The sequence below is a fragment of the Apium graveolens genome, chromosome 5 (assembly GCF_009905375.1).
Source record: "Apium graveolens cultivar Ventura chromosome 5, ASM990537v1, whole genome shotgun sequence".
Classification (NCBI taxonomy): Eukaryota; Viridiplantae; Streptophyta; class Magnoliopsida; order Apiales; family Apiaceae; genus Apium; species Apium graveolens.
This window is the reverse complement of record NC_133651.1, coordinates 13,693,116-13,715,300: the sequence shown is the minus strand read 5'-3', so window position 1 is coordinate 13,715,300 and position 22,185 is coordinate 13,693,116. Positions and strand designations below refer to the sequence as shown.

General features: G+C 32.4%; 5 protein-coding genes across 13 annotated transcripts; 1 reads left to right on the top strand and 4 right to left on the bottom strand.

Moving 5' to 3' along the window:
- The first annotated feature begins 2,037 nt into the window (after positions 1-2,037).
- LOC141723448 (uncharacterized) lies at positions 2,038-3,052 on the top strand. Its single transcript, XM_074525258.1, has one exon. It carries the CDS (start codon positions 2,134-2,136, stop codon positions 2,650-2,652), a length of 519 nt encoding a protein of 172 aa, XP_074381359.1. The 5' UTR covers positions 2,038-2,133; the 3' UTR covers positions 2,653-3,052.
- LOC141723449 (uncharacterized) lies at positions 2,772-5,533 on the bottom strand. Of its 3 annotated transcripts, none has more exons than XM_074525259.1 (7): positions 5,380-5,533; positions 4,661-4,759; positions 4,468-4,530; positions 4,310-4,357; positions 4,168-4,221; positions 3,165-3,222; positions 2,772-3,059 (listed from the first exon to the last, which is right to left on the bottom strand). In XM_074525259.1, the coding sequence occupies exons 2-7, from the start codon at positions 4,736-4,738 to the stop codon at positions 3,013-3,015; spliced, it is 348 nt and encodes a 115-aa protein (XP_074381360.1). In that variant the 5' UTR covers positions 4,739-4,759; positions 5,380-5,533; the 3' UTR covers positions 2,772-3,012. The 3 variants fall into 3 exon arrangements, with proteins under 3 accessions (XP_074381360.1, XP_074381361.1, XP_074381362.1); XM_074525260.1 differs by having other exon boundaries at positions 4,661-4,806; positions 5,380-5,498; XM_074525261.1 differs by having other exon boundaries at positions 4,661-4,749; positions 5,380-5,494.
- Positions 5,534-6,057: 524 nt separating this feature from the next.
- LOC141723446 (uncharacterized) lies at positions 6,058-10,561 on the bottom strand. 7 transcript variants are annotated; one of them, XM_074525256.1, is made up of 9 exons: positions 9,654-10,561; positions 8,995-9,067; positions 8,680-8,898; positions 8,067-8,138; positions 7,832-7,908; positions 7,587-7,737; positions 6,946-7,026; positions 6,776-6,865; positions 6,058-6,422 (listed from the first exon to the last, which is right to left on the bottom strand). In XM_074525256.1, exons 3-9 carry the CDS (start codon positions 8,818-8,820, stop codon positions 6,321-6,323), a joined length of 714 nt encoding a protein of 237 aa, XP_074381357.1. In that variant the 5' UTR covers positions 8,821-8,898; positions 8,995-9,067; positions 9,654-10,561; the 3' UTR covers positions 6,058-6,320. The 7 variants fall into 7 exon arrangements, with proteins under 7 accessions (XP_074381357.1, XP_074381355.1, XP_074381356.1 ...); XM_074525254.1 differs by having other exon boundaries at positions 8,680-8,852; XM_074525255.1 differs by lacking the exon at positions 9,654-10,561 and adding an exon at positions 9,235-9,360.
- Positions 10,562-10,708: 147 nt separating this feature from the next.
- LOC141723447 (uncharacterized) lies at positions 10,709-12,240 on the bottom strand. The gene is made up of 2 exons (XM_074525257.1): positions 11,922-12,240; positions 10,709-11,132 (listed from the first exon to the last, which is right to left on the bottom strand). The coding sequence occupies exons 1-2, from the start codon at positions 12,188-12,190 to the stop codon at positions 10,928-10,930; spliced, it is 474 nt and encodes a 157-aa protein (XP_074381358.1). The 5' UTR covers positions 12,191-12,240; the 3' UTR covers positions 10,709-10,927.
- A 274-nt stretch (positions 12,241-12,514) lies between these two features.
- Positions 12,515-15,866, bottom strand: LOC141723445 (ATP-dependent Clp protease proteolytic subunit 3, chloroplastic). Its single transcript, XM_074525249.1, has 5 exons — positions 15,475-15,866; positions 15,186-15,300; positions 14,659-14,834; positions 13,166-13,261; positions 12,515-13,050 (listed from the first exon to the last, which is right to left on the bottom strand). The coding sequence occupies exons 1-5, from the start codon at positions 15,799-15,801 to the stop codon at positions 12,760-12,762; spliced, it is 1,005 nt and encodes a 334-aa protein (XP_074381350.1). The 5' UTR covers positions 15,802-15,866; the 3' UTR covers positions 12,515-12,759.
- Positions 15,867-22,185: the final 6,319 nt, after the last annotated feature.

Genomic DNA, 22,185 nt, shown 5'->3' with positions numbered 1-22,185 from the left:
ATACTTATATAAATAAGTTAAATATTAGAATAAGCTAAAAGAGCATTAAAAGCTAAAGAGAGGGGCAGTTGAGACATTAAAAACTGGGAGTCTACCCAACAATGAAACATTGCGGATTGCGCAATGTTCCCTGTGCATGGCGACATCCCGCAATATTTCATTGCGGAAGTCAAGACCCGCATTGAAACATTGCTTCCTCCCGCAATGTTTCATTGCTGTGGGTTGGCTGGCTGTCCCCCCAACCCACGTTGGCTCCTGATTAATTCCCAATTATAAATACTATAATTTTATATTATATACATTTTATATATATCTTAATAATTATAATCATAATTTTTAATTTGTAATTGTATTTATACACTCTTAGTACTCTATAAATCACCTTACTTTAATTATATTTTAGATTTTATAATTTTTGGTTTAAAATTTCAATAAAATTTTATTTTTTTAAAAAATTCGGTCCGTTCGGTCCAAAACCGAACCGAACCGAATTATTTCGGTTCGGTTCGGTCCGGTCCATATTACAATTTCAGTTCGGTTCGGTACAAAAAAAAATGGTAATTCGCTTTGTCGGTCTATTCAATTCGGTGCGGTTTTGGACCGAACCGACCGAATACTCGGCCCTAGTACTAACTTACAAGCAAAACCACTTATATAACTTTTTCTTGATTATAAATAAATGCGTAAATCCAAACGCACATACAAACTCACGACTAACATTTATAAAAGTCACTTGTTAATCTTTAAGCAAAATCAGTTATATAACCTTTTTAGTTAATTTCTTGTTAATCTTTAATAAATTTTCAATTTATTTGGATTTTGTTTATCTCTCCTTATGAGAGTTTGGTTTTATTTAATTTGTTTGCAGTTCATCATGTCCGAGATTACAGATTTCTGAGGAATTTTCATGATGTTGATTCGGTGATAAAGGTTTTTATGCTGATATATTTATGGTCGATTGTTAAAAATAACAGTTAGAGGATTATATTATATAGACATTATTTCAAAAAATCGTTTGGTTGCATGTACAAGAAGGATTATTGAATCGTTTTCTTTTTTCAAAAAACATTTGTAAGAGTCACTTACACATATTTCTCTATCATATATTGTTTATATATAACTCTTAATCCTTGCAATTTATAAATTTTCTTTATTGTTTATACGATGAATAATAATTATGTTTGTTAATAATAATTTTCAAAATTATCCTTTGTTACAATGTAGAAATCATATGTTAACAAACCATACTATCATATCAAGAAGTTCGTATAGATTAAATAATTAGTTATTGACAAAGAGTAAAGTTCAATGAAATCCACCTTTTATTTGGAGTTCGCGGAATCCATCTAGGTTCTGCAAATAAAATATATTCTAAAATGTAAATCTCATATATTTAAAATTACAATATATATGTTCAATAAAATAGGGACTTCATAAAACCTAACCCAAATATCAACTATTGATTTGATTTTACATTAAAATGTAATCAAACCAGTTTATAAAGAATATGTATAAACTCATTAGATCTAACTCGAATATTAATCTTTGTAGTATGCCAAACCCAAAAACATTGTTGACAATTTGACATTTTAAATGGATTTGAGTCTAAACTACTCACCGGTCACCACTATAACTTTTTAACCAGCCAAACTTCATGTACTTGGTTTGGTAAAAGGAACATTAGATCTTACATAGAGCAAAGTTGAAACATTTTCTTAACAATTGTCCTTATCAAAAGCTTGACAAATGATTATTTGAGAAGCTTTACTACGGTAGAGAAAAATATGACCAGACCGGGCGAAATTCCACGAGAAGTTTTGGTACGTAAAAAATAAATATGATGAGACTCAATCAAGTACTGGTTGGGCCCTGTCTTCACAATGAATTTAGCACTGACTTGTTCATTATATTGTTTATTACCAAACGAACAAACCTTACCAGACGCGGACTCAATTGCATTTGATTCGTCGAACTATGACACATACTATATATCCACATAGTGCATGCGAGTATATATATACTCTCTCATATCCTCCTTTACTTGGAATCAACTTCATCAATCTTTCAATTCTCCCTGTTTAACTACTTTTAACTGTTTCATCTATCTCTCTCTAAAACTCAGATTGATAATTCATGGGGAACCACATTTCCTGCACTCTTACAACATCGACAGCCATCAAAAACTCCCTTTCTACAACAAAGGTAATATTCCCCACAGGAGAAATTCGACACATTTGTGAACCTGTCAAAGCGGCAGAGCTCATGCTCGAATGCCCAAACTTCTTCGTCGTCAATACCAAATCTCTCCAAATTGGCCGGAGATTCTTGGCTCTCAATGCTGACGAAAGCCTTGAAGTGGCAAGTGCTTATGTCATGTTCCCAATGAAGAGACTCAAATCAGTTGTTACAGCTGCAGATATGGGTGTTCTGTTTCTCATGGCCAAGACAGTTTCTGCCGGAAATCACACAAGGAACTTGCCTGAAATGATAACTCATCCGGCAGCTATAAATAAAGAAGAAGTCGCCCCCAAGTTGAATATCGAGGACACTGATGAATTTTTAGACCATGAGTTTAAGCATAGGCTTTCAATGTGCAGGTCCAAAAAGCCTTTGTTAGAAACTATAGAAGAAGAACCAATATTTTTACGATAATCACTAAAATGCATGTTATGTTCAGAATATATACAGAACTATATATCTTCATCACTTTTTTATGAAGTTTAAATTGAAGCCCCTGAACAAAATTTCTTTAAAGTAAACAAAGTTGCCAATTAGTTCGGAAGCCAGTTTTTGAATTCAAAACAACCGGTAATTGGAGCAAAAGTTCTTCCCCAACTAATGGACACGAAGGGAAACTCTGGCTTTAAATCACATTTTGTTCAAGACATTGTCAAATGTTGCTGTAAAATTTATTCTTAAAAACAGCGAATATCTTTCACATTTTTAACTATCTGAATAACAATGGACAAATAATGTATATCCCTGATAACATCACAGAGCAGAATCCTCCTTTCACCCATTTGTAGTTGTGTCCCCTTCAGATGGTTCATTACTTGCTTCTTTAAATACAAAACATATACAGCCAAAGCTAAGTTAATATTCTTTTATAAATAATTAAATCTAGAAAAAGCTTATAACATGCAATGTATTATAGTGGAGCATACCTTCTCCTTCAGATGGAGCACAAAGAGATTTACGATATCGCGTTGGTTGCTGTGTTGGCTGGAATATCATGAAAAAAATGAAAAAAAAAAGATATTAATCATGATTATGAAATAGCTAAGTTATGAACAAAGACTGAGTCGGAGGGCAGGGATTGTATCTGATACTAATGGACATGCAACTAGACAGATTTTCATCTAAAGAAATGCATCATATTGCACAAATGTTTATCATAACCTCTAAAACTTGCACACACTCAGTAAAACAGAAACGTTTTATACACACTCAGTAACTGGATTAGGGTATTTAACTAGCTGAAGAAAAAGAATTCCCAGGAGTGTTGAATACAGAATATTCTAATTCTAAATCAATCCCTTCAGTAGACCATTAGTGTTTTATGCTAGTAGTTGATGGTTATAGATACATATTCTACTAAAATAAATGGACCATAGTTGAAGGTTTTAAGCCCATCAGTATGAATCAACCGATATTTAGCTTTATATGAGAACAGGCACCTTACCCATGTGGTAGACATCAGTGGGGGTAAATGTCATTATTACCCTATTGTAGATCCCCGGCTGTCGTAATACATACACAGTCTTCGACTGGTAGATTATAATATATACATATATTAGAGAATAGAAAAATTTGGTCCGTACGTACCCAATAGTCTGTTACAAGACAAAAAAGTTTACATAACAATTAAAAAAAATTATAAATGCATGTGTGGTGGTTAATACTATCTCAACTTTAAATCTAGCTAAGTAGGTTTGACTCCCACACTTTCCGTATGCAAATCGGTCTACCACTAAGCTACATTCCTAGTTGCGCATAACTTTAACTACGGTGTATAATATTTTTATCACACGGGCTGGTAACCACCATGCCACCCCTTGGTCCTGCCGCTGTATAAAACAAGCATTGTGTTTACCAGATTTTTGGCAACTTCGCATATTTGATATAAATGCAATAGCTAAATGAAATGAACAATATCAACAATTGTACCTGCAATTTGGGCCGAAGTGCCGCCAGGGGTCCTTTAGGTTTCTCTGCGCCTTGCTGTTATCATATAGAAGCATAAGACTCGCTAAATAAACAGCCACAAAAAGTTTCCAAGCTTCAAGAAACAGAGTGAGGAGAGTGGTACCTTTCCCAAAGCCCAGTCAGCAGAATCAAAATAGGCACGTTCATGATCCTGATAATAAAAGCAGAATCTTAAAATGCAAACATGAGTATAGCAGTTTATTAATATTTTAGGAGACAGGCACCTGCTCATAACTTTCTAAAATAAATCCTTAATAGTACCTTAGAAATGAGGGGCTGCTTCTTTGGTAGTATTCCCCCATATTTCTTTTTTATCACCTCCTCCTACATAAAATAAAGTTTGAATGTATCACTGCTTGCTATGATTGCTATAATATTCAGCTAGCAAACTCAAAAACGGTCAAATTTATTATGCATTGCAATGCTATTGGAAAGACACTGGCGGGGTTATAACCTCTTTTCGAGTTGACGAGTTCTCACCGCCCATCTGCACATGTCCATCGACTTGTTTAACATCATCCGCGTTTGACATTGCACTTGCACCTAGTAAACACTACCAACTCATGCCACTCAGTCCCATAAACAATTTTAATAAAGAAGCTGCACAAGAGGAGTCTCTAATGATACATTAGCAACAGCCGTAATAAATAAAAAAAATGATCACAACATACTTACCAGTTATCAAATATCTCCTAACAATATTTTACGGTAATGAAGCCTAATTATGTTTCGCGAGAAATCAATCAATTGTTCTCGATACAAGTTAAATTAAGTGGTGAATAGCATCCGAAAACTTATAACAGCAATGTAACTAAAACAATAATCTACCAGTGAACAACCATAACTATAATCTATAAATGCGAACTTTCCGCGCTTTCGGAAGCTTTTGGTTTTATATAATTAACCACACCCGCACATAACAGGAGTCGAACTCGTGACCTCCCGGGGTACACGAGCTCAACCATTTAGGAAGCTTAACTAACATCTAAAGTACAACGTCTTCAATAGCTATGCTGCTAAAAAGTCCTAAAAATAAAACTAAAACAACCAATTTAATTAGTCTTCATTTTGAAATTAGGTATTGAAATTGTCCATAACAAGGCTAAAAACTCAATTAGCAATAAAATTGAACAAATCATATCTTAGTGTAAATTAGTTTAGAAAGTAACGAACCTTGAGTTTGGACGATGAATAGATCGAGGATAATTCACCAATTATACATACAAAATCGTGTTTTGTATGTATATATCAATGGAGGTATGTAACAAATGCAATGGACCCGAAGAAATACAAGTATTTGCCACGTGGCGGTGGATGGATCGGGTGATGTTTCTTTTCTTTTCTTTTATATTTTTAATTTATAAAATAAATTGAAAATGTAAAAAGTTGTGTATGTTTTCCCCCTAAAATTATTTTTTTTGACTAATTTTGGCTTACATGCCTTACAATTACAATTGAGTATATGCGAGAATCGAACCCAGAATCTGAGATGACAAGAGATAAGTCATTAAACACTTGATCTATCTTATCGCGCTATTCCCCTAAAATTACTTAATTAAACAAAAAGAAAAATTACTATTTTCCTTAACTAAAATCGTAAATAATCATATTTAATTGACTCTAAATGTAACGTTATATTTTTCATTAAATAATTTTTATAGTTAATATGGAGCTACTTCCGTAAAATTTTTAGCTAATTATTAATTTTAAAATATTTTAGTTAACCATTTTAGACATTGTCATTGCAGCTGCAGATGCGCCTGCAAGTGAGATTGCTTAACTCATGCATATATAGTTACAACTTACCAATTTACCATGCTCTTCCATAATAATATCATGATGAATTGAGGATACAATTCTGAAGCATCCCTGTATTATGATAATAAATATTATTTATTTACAATTTACTGGCTATTGCTTTCTAGTTTCTGCAATCAATACTGGTATGTACAACTAGTTCTGTGGTTGCAACTTGCAGTTTCAATCCTAAGTAGAGATGCATTTCGATTTTCAGGTTCGAAGGATCTTTGTCAACAAGAGCAGAAGAATCAGGAGTCTCAGAAGTTGCTTGATTGATAACTTTGTGTTTACTCCTCTTCTAATATTTGCAACAATCACCGAACTTGAATGAGATGTGGTGATGAGTGCTGCTGCAAGTTGGCCAGCTCACTTTCTTCGTCTGTTGTGGCACTTGCAGGCAAGAACTCACCGATATCCTATTCACCAAAAAGATTTCATTAGATGCGGGTAAATATGATGAGTGCTGCTAATGTATCACCAAAAAGATTTTATTAGATGCGGATAAATATGATGAGTGCTGCTAATGTATCAGCTGATGTGATTTTGTAGAATTCTCGTAGTTTCCAGTTTTCTGTCTTAGACCAGCTCCACCTCGGTAGCCATTTCAATATTATGGTAGCATGATTATCAACAACTGTAAACTTGGTACTGAACATAAAGCCAATAAAAACGCCGCCTGACCATTCTAGTAATGTGCTATAGTTACTGCTTAACTACCCTATGATGAAGTAAGAGAAATTGTTGGTTGCCACATTAAATATCTGTTTACCTGAAGATGCCTACGGCGATGGACAGCAGCAAATGCTCTAACCATGACAAAGATTGGCAAAAGTATTCCAATAGTTCCTAACATTAGTAACTGCAAAGCAAAGCCACTGTACATCAACAATGTAACATGAACATTTTCTCTGAAAATCTGAACAATGAAAGCTTTCTCACTGTGAAGATTGTAAGTGAATATTCTCCTGATCCTGTGACGATGAGTGGTAAAGTATGACGTAACACCAGAAGCAGCATAAACTGCAAGCATGGAAAATATTGGCTTTAACATTTATCAATTAAAAATAAAATGGGGTCTAATCTTTTATGTGAACATAAACACTCTGTCATAGACTTGTAGAGACAACAAATAACCGCATATGATAGTTACAAAGCCAGGAAAATTGTAGTTAATCACATTATCAACAAAACACAAGCAATGGCTGTTAATGCATCTCAAGCTATGATTTCAACAAACTAATTGTGATGTCAGTTTATCAGAGAGGTACAGTGGGATGATAGTTATACAAATGATCAAATGGGTGGGAATCTATAATTCGCCTCGTCTAATTTGCAGTTGGCATCACCAATGTAGATTTTACACGAAAGATCATTTATCACAACAAGATTCCTTAACAAAAACATCTGTGGCATAACAGATTTGAAGGGAAAATTAGGTAGTAAAGCGAAATCTTTCACAAGTCAGCACCTCAAATGCAACATTTTAGTCTGTTTTAATACTTCCATTAAGCTGTAATTTGCACAAAAACACAGAAACATTAAATGATGAATATTGAAGAGTGGGTTGAAAGAGCAAGTACAATTATGGTAACTAGACGGTAACATATCAGGCTCCTTGATGTGGGTTGAGAATATTCATCGAAGTCAGTGTTTACAGAACTGTGATCCCTAGCAACCATTGCTATAAGGTGGGAATCATGCAGATCCCTCCTAGAAATTTCCCAGCTTCCCCTAAAATGATCCCAAAGAGGCCCAGATGAATTGTCAATCTAAGTTATAAGTATGTTAACTTGTAACAATATATTTCAGCATAAATTGAAATTACCTGAAGTCCATCGGGATAGCACCGTAATGAAACAAAGGGGGAAGTGCAGCCGGTGCTGTATAGTCTGGCATAAATTGCTGAAGCTCGCACCCAACAAAAAGAAAAAGCAAAGTCAATAATGTTCCCTCTCAGTATCATGTAATCTGGTACGTGCATTACACAATGACAAGTAAACTAATGTGACAAAATTTATAAATAGAGCAGAAAATTGGGATCACAGATAATTGAGACAGACCTGGAGACAAATCTCACAAGTGGTGTCACCCTTCTCATTGCACCACTTCTGGACACAATTACGATGAGCATACTGTAATAAAGATTAAATAGTAAGAACTTGTATCCGTAGTTGAAACGCTGAAACATATCTGCAATGCATTATTTTGAATTCCACAAAAAAATGAACAGTCCGCATAAGAGGAGTTGCCCAAGCATTACAAACTTTTTACCCTGTAGAAGGAGTCCATTAAGGCATTAACCATATCAAAAGTTGAAAACTAATTTTTATATGAACTACATAAAGATGAAAATCCAAAAATAATTTAGAGGCACAAATTCCTCTGATGTGTTCCATTAACTCATTTGTTGATAACTATACAGACCAGTATCACTGTATCAGACACCAAATTATTTTGTAATACAACCTAGCAAATTTGAGGGATAACCACAATAGACATGTACAAAAATTGTGATTGCAAATATAATGTCTTGGCATGGTTCAAACACAGAACGGACATGATATTGCGATATCAATGCCTTTTAGAAACTATAACATGTATCTAATTATGGTTTACTAAATAGTCTAACTGTTTGATGTCTTCCAAATGATTAATCTAATTACAGAAAATTACCTTCAAGCTACCACAGCATGAACAAGGCATTTCCATATTTGAGTCTTCATCTTCATCGTGACAAATCCTACACTCTGCTAATTTTCTTGGTGATGATTCGATATCAAGATCTCTTCTACTAGTTGAAAAGGTCCTCACCATATCATCAGTTTTGAAGATTCTGCATGCTGCAACTGTTTTATCTACAATATCAGCCTCAATGGTGGACTCATTAGACAACTGATCCACCACCAACACAAAATGATCCCTCATCCTCTATATTACAATTACCAAATTATTTTCGGAAAAATGAGGGACTAGTTTAGTGACACATACACTGCTACTGGTCCATGCATTAGTTGTAAATCTTTAGAGGGATGTCTGAAATGAAATCTCAATAATAGTACACCTGCAGCATGAACAAGATGAATTCATCATAAAAGATATCAAAAATTATGTCTTTTTCCCAAATGAAAAATATGGTTGGTTGATCAGCAACAAGTATGATGACTTAAAGCATGATATGAAAGAAAAGAAGTTGTGTGGCAAAGGAGATTCATAATGAAGAAGACATGCCATTTGATAAAAGTACTGTTTGCAATTAAAGGGTGCATCAAAAAGTGCAGCATTAAAGAAAAAAGAATTGGAGATACAAAAAATGAGAAACTTATAAGCCTAGAAGTCTAAAGGAGTTGTAAAGGTGAAGGGCACCTTTATTTCTAAGAAAAGGAAGGTGCTTTAATCAACAATAAAAAAATAAAGATCACATTCTCAAAATTATAATGTAAGCAGAAAAGAATCTCATTGAGGACAAAGAAGAAAGAAACATTTTGTTGGAAAAGCACAATTTGGAGGTAAATATTTTTTAAAATAGCATCTTTCTTTAAAAGAATTATTAACACAAAAAGACCATAATTGTAGTATAATGAGATTTCTTAAGCAAAAGAAAAATATTGGTAAGTAGTATACCAGAAACATAATCAACTGATTCTTACATTGTGGGTTTTCTATGAATGAAGCAAGAGATTGAGTGTATGATGTCTGTATCCTTCCTGCTTGTCGGGCTAAGTATACCTGGTTTGTGTTGAAAACACAAGTTTCTTAAAATTAAATTTAAAGTAATCGGAGCGATTAATTTATCGTCATTTAAAAAATCAGAAAATTTGGATGAACTTTTAGAGGTGATTCATCCGAGTGCCGGATGAATAATGCATGAGCTTAAAAGCCAATATAGTGAAAGAATGAATGAATGATCAAGTGGTAATTGATGTGTCTCTTTCAAATTATGAGTTGCTTGAAAATAGCATCTGTATTACACTGTTGGTGTTTCTTTAGTTTGGTCACTCTCCAAATTCAACCCCGTGATCCCTTTGGATGCCTACTCTCCACTATCTTTTGTTACTTTCTGGGTTTTCAAATGTAGCTGATTTCAAAAGTGCACTACCAGATTGAGTTTTAGTTAAGCCGGCCCTAACACTCAGTAGCATAACATAACTATACCATCTCTGTTTAGCTTCCTGGTTATAACCATATCATTTGCAATTTTGCATGTTTTTATTGCAAAAACAACATAAAATTGTCAGCTGCTGCAGAGTATTCTCCATTTGCCTTGACAAGATTATGTTCAGCAGTTGATGCAACTTGCAATGATCTTTTCAGGAAGATAATCCGTATCACCAGTCCAGATATAGCAGAGGATTGTATTCTTGAAGAATGGAAACGAGAGTCTTAGGTTTTCGATTAACAGCTTACAGCTACACCCCTCCAAAACTAACATTGTTAAGGAATTAAGGAATCATCTGATCAACATTGTTAGTCTGTGGCTGATTGATTGATCAACTTGTAGCCATAAAAATGCTGATTATCAAAAAGAATGAGTAAACAGATTTCAAAGTCTGGATAAGAAGAAAATTGAGCCGATTGACCTCAATCAAACAGATTTCAATAAAAATGGGTATATCCTTTGTGGTAACAATGAGCAGACCTTGAAGCTTCGATACCAATTAAAGATATCAAATTTCAATTGCAGCATGCAGATGTAGAACTAATATGAGAGTTGATGATGAACTTCATATCTCAATATATATAAGTTAGATACCATCATTCATCACAAATACTAGTGGATCATTTGCTTAAACATAATTAAGCTAAACTAGATATGAGTAATAAAGGCTTCAACCTTCAAAGGATGGACTTGTTTATGTGATTATGTCTAAAGTTTTAATGATATTACCATCTCACATACACTGCTAGTTCATACATCTCACTTCTATTCAAACAGATAGTGCTTGTCAACAGTTTCTGACACATCCCAGGTGCAGCTCATTCCTTTTGGAAATACAACCATGTCCCCAGCTCCAAATTCGACAGCCTCGTCAGACCCATCTGGATAAACTTTTACCTTCCCCTTCAGCAGATAGCATGTTTCTTTCTGCGAGTAGGTCCATGGGAATTTACTAGGAGGACATCCCCACCTAGTCACTCACAAAGTATACATACATCAAACAACACACCATCCAATTCAAAAATAGAAGGAACTCAACGCATACAAACTAAAAGACCTTCACATATATTAAATCTCTAAGTCATAAAACTGCCAATAAACCAATGCTAATCATTTCCATCTATGAGGAAATACTGATTGTACGATTTTTCAATTACTTATAGCAGATAGAAGACCAATGAGGAATATGAACTCGGATGACAAAAGCTAAAGAGGTACAACATAGGAATTAATGTGAAATAAAATTATATTAACAAAGTACCAATTAAATAGATTGTGGAGGTTCTAATGAAATGTTTGCTAAATCCTACATTCTAATTGAGTGGTACATTCCCTGATTTTTTAAAATCTACATCTATCCAATAACTAATATAGAATATGACATGAAGCTAGGTTAAAAATAACAGTACTACCCAAATGTGGGGAAAAGTATTTTGCGCCTAATTAAGCTGCACGAAAAAAGTTATAACTATTAGACATTAGAATATATCTCTTCAAATTTTTAAGTTAGACGTGTATAGACATAATAAGAACAGCAAGTAACAATTAAGAGAAGAGAGCTAACGTGCACAAAAGAAATTTATTTAGATCAAAACCAAATTCATTTGGTGGGGCATCAATTCACTGATATTCATTATTTCAAGTACTTGTTAAATCTTTAAGTATGTATATATATGCAAGGGCATGTAATAATGATAAAGAACAACACACACAGAGAGAGGGGGGAGAGAGAGAGAGAGAGAGAGAGAGAGAGAGTTACTTGGACCAAGATCTGACACCGAGTTCAGAAAGCTTAGATTCAGGCGGGTTGCTTGTAATCTTGATCCCCAGTTTCTCAGTGGTCATGATTTCTGCTTCTGCCGCTCGAACAACCAGTCCTCTCTGTTTGCTGTTACTGTAGGTCAAATTCCCTTTGTTGCTACTAGTTTTAGGAAATGAAATTAGGGCGTGTTTGAATACGGGTTTTGAGATGGGAGCTATAGAGATTAGGCCGTTATATGTACTAGTGGTGTTGCTGAGCAGAGCCATTCCTAGGTACACACTTCTAGAGAACTGAAGCTGTTGTCATATTTATTTCTTTTCATATAAATTTAGTATATTATCCATCTTGGTTTTTTTTTATCTTCCACTCGTTTCTTAACCCTTAATCCTTGGAGTATTGTCACTTTTCTCAATATAACCAAACTAAAGTAACATTTATAAACAATTATTATCATTACAAAATACCAAAGTCACAAAATACGAAACTGATAGCAGGATTCAAATGGCATTACAAGAGCTATATATGGCCCTTGTATTCATCAACCATAGGAAATGTCAATCGATGATGAAAAATGAGGCAAACAAGGAAGGTGGTGTAAAAATCATATCCATTTTCCACAAAATGACTGTATCTTAGAACAGGAATCAACTAACTGATCTGAGAGCACTGCCTCGTAAAAATAGGAAATACTGAAAATTATATATATCCACTAGCTAGCAGCATCAAATATGAACCCTATTTTTGTTTAACTAGGGATATCTGTTCGGACATTCCACATTAACAACACTGCCTGGTAAGTGTTACAAATTTAAACGTCACTCACGCCTCATACACCTCATACAGGGGCAGGTGCTTCTGCTTCATCTTCTTTGCCTTTCTCATCATTCCCTCTACTGCCTGCATGTCCATTTTGCAGAATTCTTTCTTCTGATGGCAGATTATTCTTGGATTTTTTGGTTCCCTCAACCTTCCACATATCCCACACGCGGGTTTTGGGTGGAGACAATGAATCCCCAATAGGTGCAACTAATCCTGGCTTCCCATCATCAATAACTGCATCCACCAACCCATACTCCACTGCCTCCCAAGGGTTCATAAAATTGTCACGGTCTGTGTCCACTTCAACCTGCAAAATGCAAATAATTTAATACTAGAAAAACTAAACAAGATCTGTAACTGAGCACTGTGTTTTTATAGAAATAGCAAATTATTGTCATAAGAACTGTTCTCGGTTGACCAACCTGTGATTCAGGCTTTCCTGTGACTCTTGATAGTATTTTGTTCAGCTTAACTTTATGGTACGCCATTTCCCTTATTCGTATGCTCATTTCTGATGCCTGAAATCACATATTCCATCAGAGTAGAAGCAATGAGAAATGCTTAATCGCAATAATGTTTTCAATGAACAAAATATGACATATCCATTCCTTCATTGTAATTTTGAGCGTAAACCAAAACATTAGTGTCAGTTGAATTTAGGACTGCCTCCAAATATTCAACCTTGGATTATGATCCTAGGAACAGGATGCTTTGTAACTCAACTGTCATGAAGGAGCCTAATCTAACAGCAACCCATCCCTAGACTTCGGAAACCTGACAGGATTGCCAACTTCAAAAACATGTATAGGCCAATTATTGTTACCTTAAACAGTCCCAATTCAGACATGCTTAACCAACACATTGAAGTGAGGTTTCTTTTCTAAAAGTTGTATTCACAATTTGTTTTTAATTTTCTCATTTTGCAAGTGGATCCAATATTTCAAAACAAGGTTAAAAAATAACATAATATGTATGTACTTTATGTATTTAATAGTTGTACGTTGTAACATCACAATCATACTTACAGAAAATTTATTACACGTTGTTTTATAAAACACACTAATATATGCGCAAGCTTATTTTTATGGACAAAATTATCAGCTTTTATTAAATTGCAATACATCCCCTTATCAATCAGTCCTTTTGTAGAATGAAGGTGCCTGTATTGTTGCGCAACATAAATCAGGCGCCTATATCAATATATCACCTCCTATAGAGTTATGTAGTATAGTACTATAGTTCATAAATTAGGTGCCTATTGCCCCAATGCTACCGCAAAGTCCTAGAGTGACTACTGACTATGTTCATCTGAAAGAATTCGAGATTTATCATAGTAGAAAAGGAAATAGTGAGGGGATAATTGTTCTCAAATAGACTATGCATGTTTATTTTATATCATTGCACCCATAACACATCTATCTATCTATTTATCTATATTTATATGACATTCTAGTTCAAGTCAGAGTTGAAATTAACTTAATCAATTTGCTTTATTAGGCTGACCTACACTATTAAGATCGAGTGTCCCCTGGTATGTAAACACTAAACCTACTGTTTAAGCTTCCCCATTCATATTTTCTACTTTGTGGCCCTACACCTCGGTGTAGCCTGCTAAGTTTCCCGGACAACAATGATAATCAAATGATAGTTTTGATAAAGCCAAATAAGAAAAAGAGTGCAATTCACCAACACTGTACTTGCATATTATTTCAACATATTACTATCAACTTAAAAGGGCTAAAGGAGAATGTGCTGAGATAAATATGAAAACTGAAACTTTAATTAAGACTGTATTGCATTGCGGGGCATCCATGATGCAAGTACTAACCATGTCCACATGAAACATACAAAGAACAAAATCACAAAAAATGACTTTCAAGAACTGACAATCAATTCAATAAATTCTGAAACTTACCTTTCCACCAGAAGTTCCAAGAGGTTGATGGATCATCACCCTAGCATTAGGCATGCAAAACCGTTTCCCTTTAGTACCAGAAGCAAGAAGAAATGCACCCATAGATGCTGCAAGCCCTAGACAGATGGTAGAAACATCTGCCTTGCATAATTTCATAGCATCGTATATTCCCATTCCTGCGTGCACAAGCAAAATAATGATAAAGGATGATATACATTGACACTGTAAAACTATACTAATCACTAGCAAATTTTCTTACCTAAGAAAGGAGGGAGTAACTTGTATTAATGTTCAACAAATAACTTAATAAAGTTTCATTATAGTGATTACAAAAAACTGATAGGGAAAGCTCGGAAAATACAACATCTCGATATTATTACAAGGTCTTTCTGCATAGGAACGTTTCCGCTCAACTATCCATGTTTTCACATAATTACTTTGCAAATAACAACAATGTTTAACATAACAAAACCAGAAAGCGAAATCAGACAAACAGACAATAGAAAGTAGAGAGTTTTTATAAATACCAGCTGTAACAGAACCACCAGGTGAATTGATGAACAATTTGATATCTTTTTTGTGATCTTCAGCATCGAGAAACAAAAGCTGACTTATAATGTAATCCGCCGACACATCATCCACCTGCCCCATACCAACCAAATTCCATAAGACTAACACCCAAATAAACAAAATAATCGGTAACACAAAATATAAGACACCCATTTAACAAAATTACCAATCAAATTCGATACCGAAAAGCCCATCTAAACAAACATAACACAATTTATGTAATTGAGAATACACAATTACACAAACCTGAGAGCCCAAGAAAATGATACGCTGACGAAGAAGCATATTGGTAGTATCGAGCTCTTCAAATCTCGGCATCCAAGAAGGAGAAGAGTCATTACACACATCCCAATTGCTCGAAAGTGTTGAACTTAAAGCAGTACTGTTTCTGTTCGAACAAGAGTAGTTCAAAAGGGGTTTTGTTGTTTTTCTTGCTTTTCTTTCATGATTATTACTATAACTATAATTAGTAGCGAGATTGTTGAGCTGGAATTTGTTGAAACAGAAGCTTCTAGAAGGAATTATAGAAGGAGGCGCTGAAGGGGTTGTGAAGGTTAGGCAACCGCTCTCCATCTTGTTTCTGATTTCTTTATCTCGCTGTGTTTGTGACTTGCAAGTTACCTGTACTTGCTGTTTGACAGGGTTTTGGTAACGTGGAACGATGTCGTTTGCTTATCTCGTTTGCTTTGGTTTGTCAATTTCGGGTCGGATGGCTTTACATTTCGGAGCCCCGGGTAAAGTGCAATATGTAGCACTTTCTTATACATCTGTTTCGAATCTCATAATATCATATTTACAAAGTTATCATTTATGATATTGATATTGATATTGATATTGATATTGATATTATTATATTATTATAGTTGAATCTCGATTAAATAATAATTGTTAAAGTAATAATCTCGTTAAAATAATATTTTTTTCCGGTACCAACATAATGGACACAATGTATTTTTACTTCCGATAAAGTAATAAACTCGCTAGAGTAATATAAACTCGTTAAAGTAATATTTTTTCTTGGTTTCAACCCTATTACTTTAAAGAGGTTTAATTGTAACTTATTCCTTGTGTAATTTATGAATTATTATTGTTAATATTTTTTTTCTAGGATCATTAGAATAATATATTAAAAGTTCACAATGTTGCAGTATATTGGTACAATCGGCAAAGACTCGAATTATTTAGAAGAACTATAAAAAATTGATAATTTGATTCAAAACGTAACAAAGTATAAACTTTTTACGGCAAGAACTTTGGACAGCACAAATAATTTTTCATGAGTTTAATGTCAAAATTCTCGCACAACTTTTAATCAATTTTTTTGTTAATATATTTAAGGGGTTCGGTCTGTGGCAACCGTTTGCCACAAACGAGTTATATAACAAACAGTTTTTTGGCCGTGGAAAGTACCATCCAACGGTTGTAATTAAAAAAATAGCTACAGGGACCGCGGACATTTTCTGAGGTCTGAAAAAATTACCTTTCTGCCCTCTTGTCACATAACGCAGATATTGTCAGCGGTTGGGACTTGATGTTAATGCAGGGGTTCATTTTCACTTAGTAAATAGAAATTTATTTCAGGTCTCAACCGCGGATAATGTCCGCGGTCCGTCTCTCCGAACTGTTGATAATGTTGCGGTTCCTATAGGTTTTTTTAATCATAGTAGTTGGATAGTTGATCCCACGGATAAAAAACCGTTTGTTGTATAAGGGTTATCTGGAAAACCGTTGTCAAAGAATACTACTAATATATATATATATATATATATATATATATATATATATGGGCAGATTCAGTGGGTAACTCTTGTAGTTGAGTAACTAAGTAACTCAATCCTGATTCAATTGACAACCTATCCAGATTAGATAGACATGATAACAACACAATACACTTAAATACAACACACGTATCAAATAAAACGGTTACCCTAAAACTTCACATATACAGGTGATTTGTGATTTTTATATCATCTAATTTTAATATTTGTATGCTATGCTCTATAAATATTTTCAACAATAGATGTGTTTTTATAAGTTGATGCAATTTTCACAATTTTTATTTTGAAATAATGTTAATTTTTCTATAAATTTTGTGATCTTTAATTTTAGTTATGTGTTCTATTGTTGAATATTTTTGTAGGTATTCTGAGTTGTTTTTCTTTGTATTTTTTAAAAATTTTTATGTTTTATATTTTTCTAATTACACGTTTTATGGTATGTATTTGGTACATTTTAATTTTATATATTATGTAATTATGTTTCTATTTTTATTCATATGTTCTTCAACTATGTTCCTTTATTCTTTTTCATTTTTTATGTTTTATATAATTAATGTATATTTTATGTGCTCAGTTATTAAGTTATGTGTTCTATAATTTTAATTTTAATTTTATATGTTATGTAACTTGTTTCTATTTTTTTTATGTTCTTTAAGTATATTTCTTTTATCTTTTTTTTTCTTTATGTTCTATATAATTTAGGGATATTTTATGTGTTTTGTAATTTATTGTGTTCTGTAACTATATTGTGTTCCTTAACTATGTTATGTTCTGTGTGTTCTGTAACTATTTTCTGTAATTTGTTATGATTAGTTTTTTTATGTTAATTATTCTTTATTTTATGTATTATGTAGTTTTTAATATTCTATTTTTTGTGTTCTGTATCTTTTAATTTTTTTTATTATTTGTGTTCTTTTAAATTTAACGTGGACTACAAATACTTATATTAAGTTTTCAAGAATTTCTTATGTTCAATTATTTTGAATACTTTTCTTATGTATGTAAAATAATTTTTGAAAATCATGTTTTTTAAATTGAAAAAAAAAACTAAAATATAAAAGACTATAATTTCAGAACGTTGAAACGTGTGCATCTAAGTGGAAAGAGAATCACCTTTAATTTCAAGGAATAGAGGTTCAAGTTGGTCATCTACTGATAGAGGATAGAGGAAGGTAATGGTTTATGTATTGTATGTTCCTATCAGGACACACTATAATATTTTTTTGTTTAACTTATGTTTTCATGCAACAGGGGCCTATATAGAGAATGCAATTGTGATTAGTGCAACATTACCACCTAAAAGTAAGTAAAACAAAACAAGGATATAAGAAATAAAAAATGTATGATTGTATTGCAGTAAGTGCTTATACAAATTATGAATATTTTTGCAAGTAATGGTGCTTCTCAAATGGTGCTCGAGAAATAAAACCTCAAAAGTGGGTAAAATGACAAGCCTAACAGGACCGGGGAAAAAAAAATTTAACAATAAAAGAGGAAGCACGGTGTGTGTAAGCGATGATGATTTTGACATTACCCCACCAAGATGCTTGAAAAATGTAAACCCTGAAAATGATGCCATTCATAAATTCAAATTCAAATTATTAGTGCCAAATTTTCATCAGCGAAGCGAAAATAAATAGATGGAAAAGCTTATAAATCAGCTTCACAAAGGAGGCATCCTACTTTAAACCAGGTATAACTTTTTTCCTTTATTCTATGGTTGGTCACAAGTTTTTCTGTAAATTTTTGTAGTAGATTTAAATACATTATCTAGTGATTACATGTTGATTTTCAAATATCATTAAGTTAGGTAAGGATGAGAAGCACTTGTGCATCATCTAGGAAAAAAATTTGCAAGTGCAGAGCACAAAAACTTGGATGGAATAGATGTTTGAAAGTTTTAATGAAAGACAAATATTTGGGAGTAAAATGAGACGTTAGAGAACCTAGATATCGAAAGAAGAAGAAAAATGAACGATACATCGAAAAGAAATTTTCTCCTCGAATATTTAGCAGAATGTTAACAAATTTGTCTGACGAGCAAATACAATGGGTTAAAAAAACTGGGTTCGGTAAGGTATTAAATATGAGGATGAAAAGATATGCTCACAAACTGGGATTTGCTTTAGTGGAAGCATTTGACCAAGCTTCTTGCTCCTTAATTGTGGAAAAAGGTTCTATTAAAATAACAGACGTTGTGGTTGAGAATGTACTGGGGCTACCAAGGGGGACTCATAATGTGGAACTAGGATATTCTAAAACCTTGTTATGTGATTGGGAAAGACAGTTTGAAGGAAAACCATTTTACAATATTACGGGTAGTAATGTTGCTGAAAAAATAAAAGTAATAGCACCGCATCATATATGTTCAAGATTAATTTTCTTGTGTTATTGTCAAATTTTTTGGTGGAGTCCAACAATAATGGATACGTTAAAACAGAGGTGGTTGGTTTCAGTGGGGACTTGGAAAATTGTTTAGATTACAACTGGTGTGCTTTACTTATTGATAGACTAGTATCAACACATGAATTCTGGGCTGCAAATCCTACAAATCGCCATTTTACAGGATCATTACCATTGTTGACTGTGAGTAACTCTAACTTTTTTATTATGTAATAGTTTTAGATTCAATTTATTTATAGTCCAAAAAATGCAGTGGAAAAAATTAATTCATGTTGAAATATTTAATTCTGTAACTGTAATACCGTATTTATATCTTGATCGAATGCAAAACGAAAGGACCAAGCATGTGGAACGGAAAAAACCCTCATACATAGCATGGACGGATGAATTGATAAAAGCAGAAGAGAAATACATTGTGAGTAAGAAATGTTTTGGCAAAGGAGAAATACTTGAATGGCCAGACCATTAAGACATTGAGGTACATATACTTAGTTGCACACACTATAATTTTTTTTTTTCTAAATCACACTATAAATATTTAAGAGAATTGCTATACCAATGTAAGTATGTGATATAATCCCTTCTATATATAATAGGAGAACAAGGGGATAAATTAGTGAGATTAAAAAGTCTCATTGAAAAGACTAAACTACCCCTATTTATAATTTTCATATAAAAGATGTGCTTTGTAAGTATGTGATATAATCTCTTCTATATATAATAGGAGAACAAGGGGATAAATTAGTGAGATTAAAAAGTCTCATTGAAAAGACTAAACTACCCCTATTTATAATTTTCATATAAAAGATGTGCTTTGTGGGAATCGAACTCGAGATATTTCATTCACCTATACAACCTCATACCACTACAGCATAATGTCACATGTGCTTTTTATCATACACATAATATGTAACTGTGCTAAATGAATATTTTATTTAACTTTAAAAATACTTACTTGAATTCCGCAAAAAAAAGAGTTGAATATTTGTAAAGTTAATTTTAAAGAATTAAATTCCTGATATAAAATTAGGCATAGTACATAAATGGATTATTATCTTATTTATTAATCATTTTTTAGTTTGAAAATATATCTCATATATTTTTAACATATTTTTTATTATAAAAAGTAATTAAAATGTACATATATAATTTTTAAAAAATTATTGAAAATAGAATCGGTTATATATAAATAATCTATTTTGGTATTACATATTTAGATAAGTTCGAATTATAATGAGTCAATGCATTTTAGAACTTGACCCATTGTTCAAAAAATACTCGAAATTTGACTACATGACCTGGCCGAAAAACATCGTCACATTCTACGTTTAGTAAATTTAAATTACAAGCTCAGCGAGAATATTTTACCAATATGTGAATTTTTTTAATATCTTATGTTAATATAAATTAATGTGTTTGAGGTTTTTATAGGATCAAGTCAATTGATTATTTATATTAAAATTACTAACTTCACTGGTAACGCATTATTATTTTTGGGATTTGTCCAAATTTTAAGAATATTTGAAATTTGAAATGAGATCTGACTAGATTTGTTAAAACTACGATGATAAGAATTCTTTTAGATCAGCAATATTCATTGATCAAGATAATATTGTACAAATATTTTGAATTATTGAAATAAAAGTTATATCTATACTATATTGTAGCATTTGATTCAATGCATTTTATATTATTTAAGGAAAAACATATATTTTTCAATAATTTGAAGGAATTAACCATTTCAACTGATATTTATAAAACTTTATTGAACTGAAATTTTTTAATTTTAGAAGAATAGTATAAAATGTTATCAAATTATTATATGAAGAAATATTAGAGTCGTAATGAAAGAAACTTAAAAACGGTTTAAATAACGATTTAAATACAATTTTTCTTTCAAATTCTTGAAAAAAAATCATGAATATCAATAATAAGTTTTAAAAATATATAATTCATTTTTATGTTACAACCATGATTGATACCCGGTTGCGTAAAAAATAGATATGAATTGTTTGTCAGTGATAATGTAAATACCTTATATAAATTATAGCAATTTATTTATTACATAATAGTTGAGGGGATATTCACTCCTAAAAGTGAGTAAGCATCCGAAGCTCCTAATGTTATAGAGGGGACATGGAACTTGTTGGAGAGAAATTTTCTCTCTATTCCTTCAAAATTTGACTCAATAGCCTATATAAGGATATTGTTGGAGTTGCTCTACAAACATTATAATTGCATGATGCATAAAAAACTCTATAAAATGACCCGTGCCTCGCATGGGTTATTATGCTAGTTTATTTTTATGTTACAACCATGATTGATACTTTGTTGCGTAAAAACTAGATATAGATTGCTTGTCAGTGATAATATGAATACCATATATAAATTATTGCAAATTATTTATTATATAATTTTAATTTTTGAATATTTATAAATGCATATTATTTAAGTAATCATTTGGCTCACTAGATGTTAATAGTGATTATACATGTACATAAATTAGATATTTAGCATATAAATAATTGAAACCATCGTAATTTACTAAAAAATGTAACATACTACAATTTACATGCGGATACACGCACATAACTTAATGTTACTTTGGTAATCGTAGTGTAAATAAAAAACTAACATTTTTCCATGCATACATACGTTGAATTTTAAAAACTAACCCTTTTCATTAAAATCAACTTTTATATTAATAATAATGTAAATTTTACATTATTGTTTATTATGATTGCAAGTCATCTTGACTTCAATTATGCATTTTTTT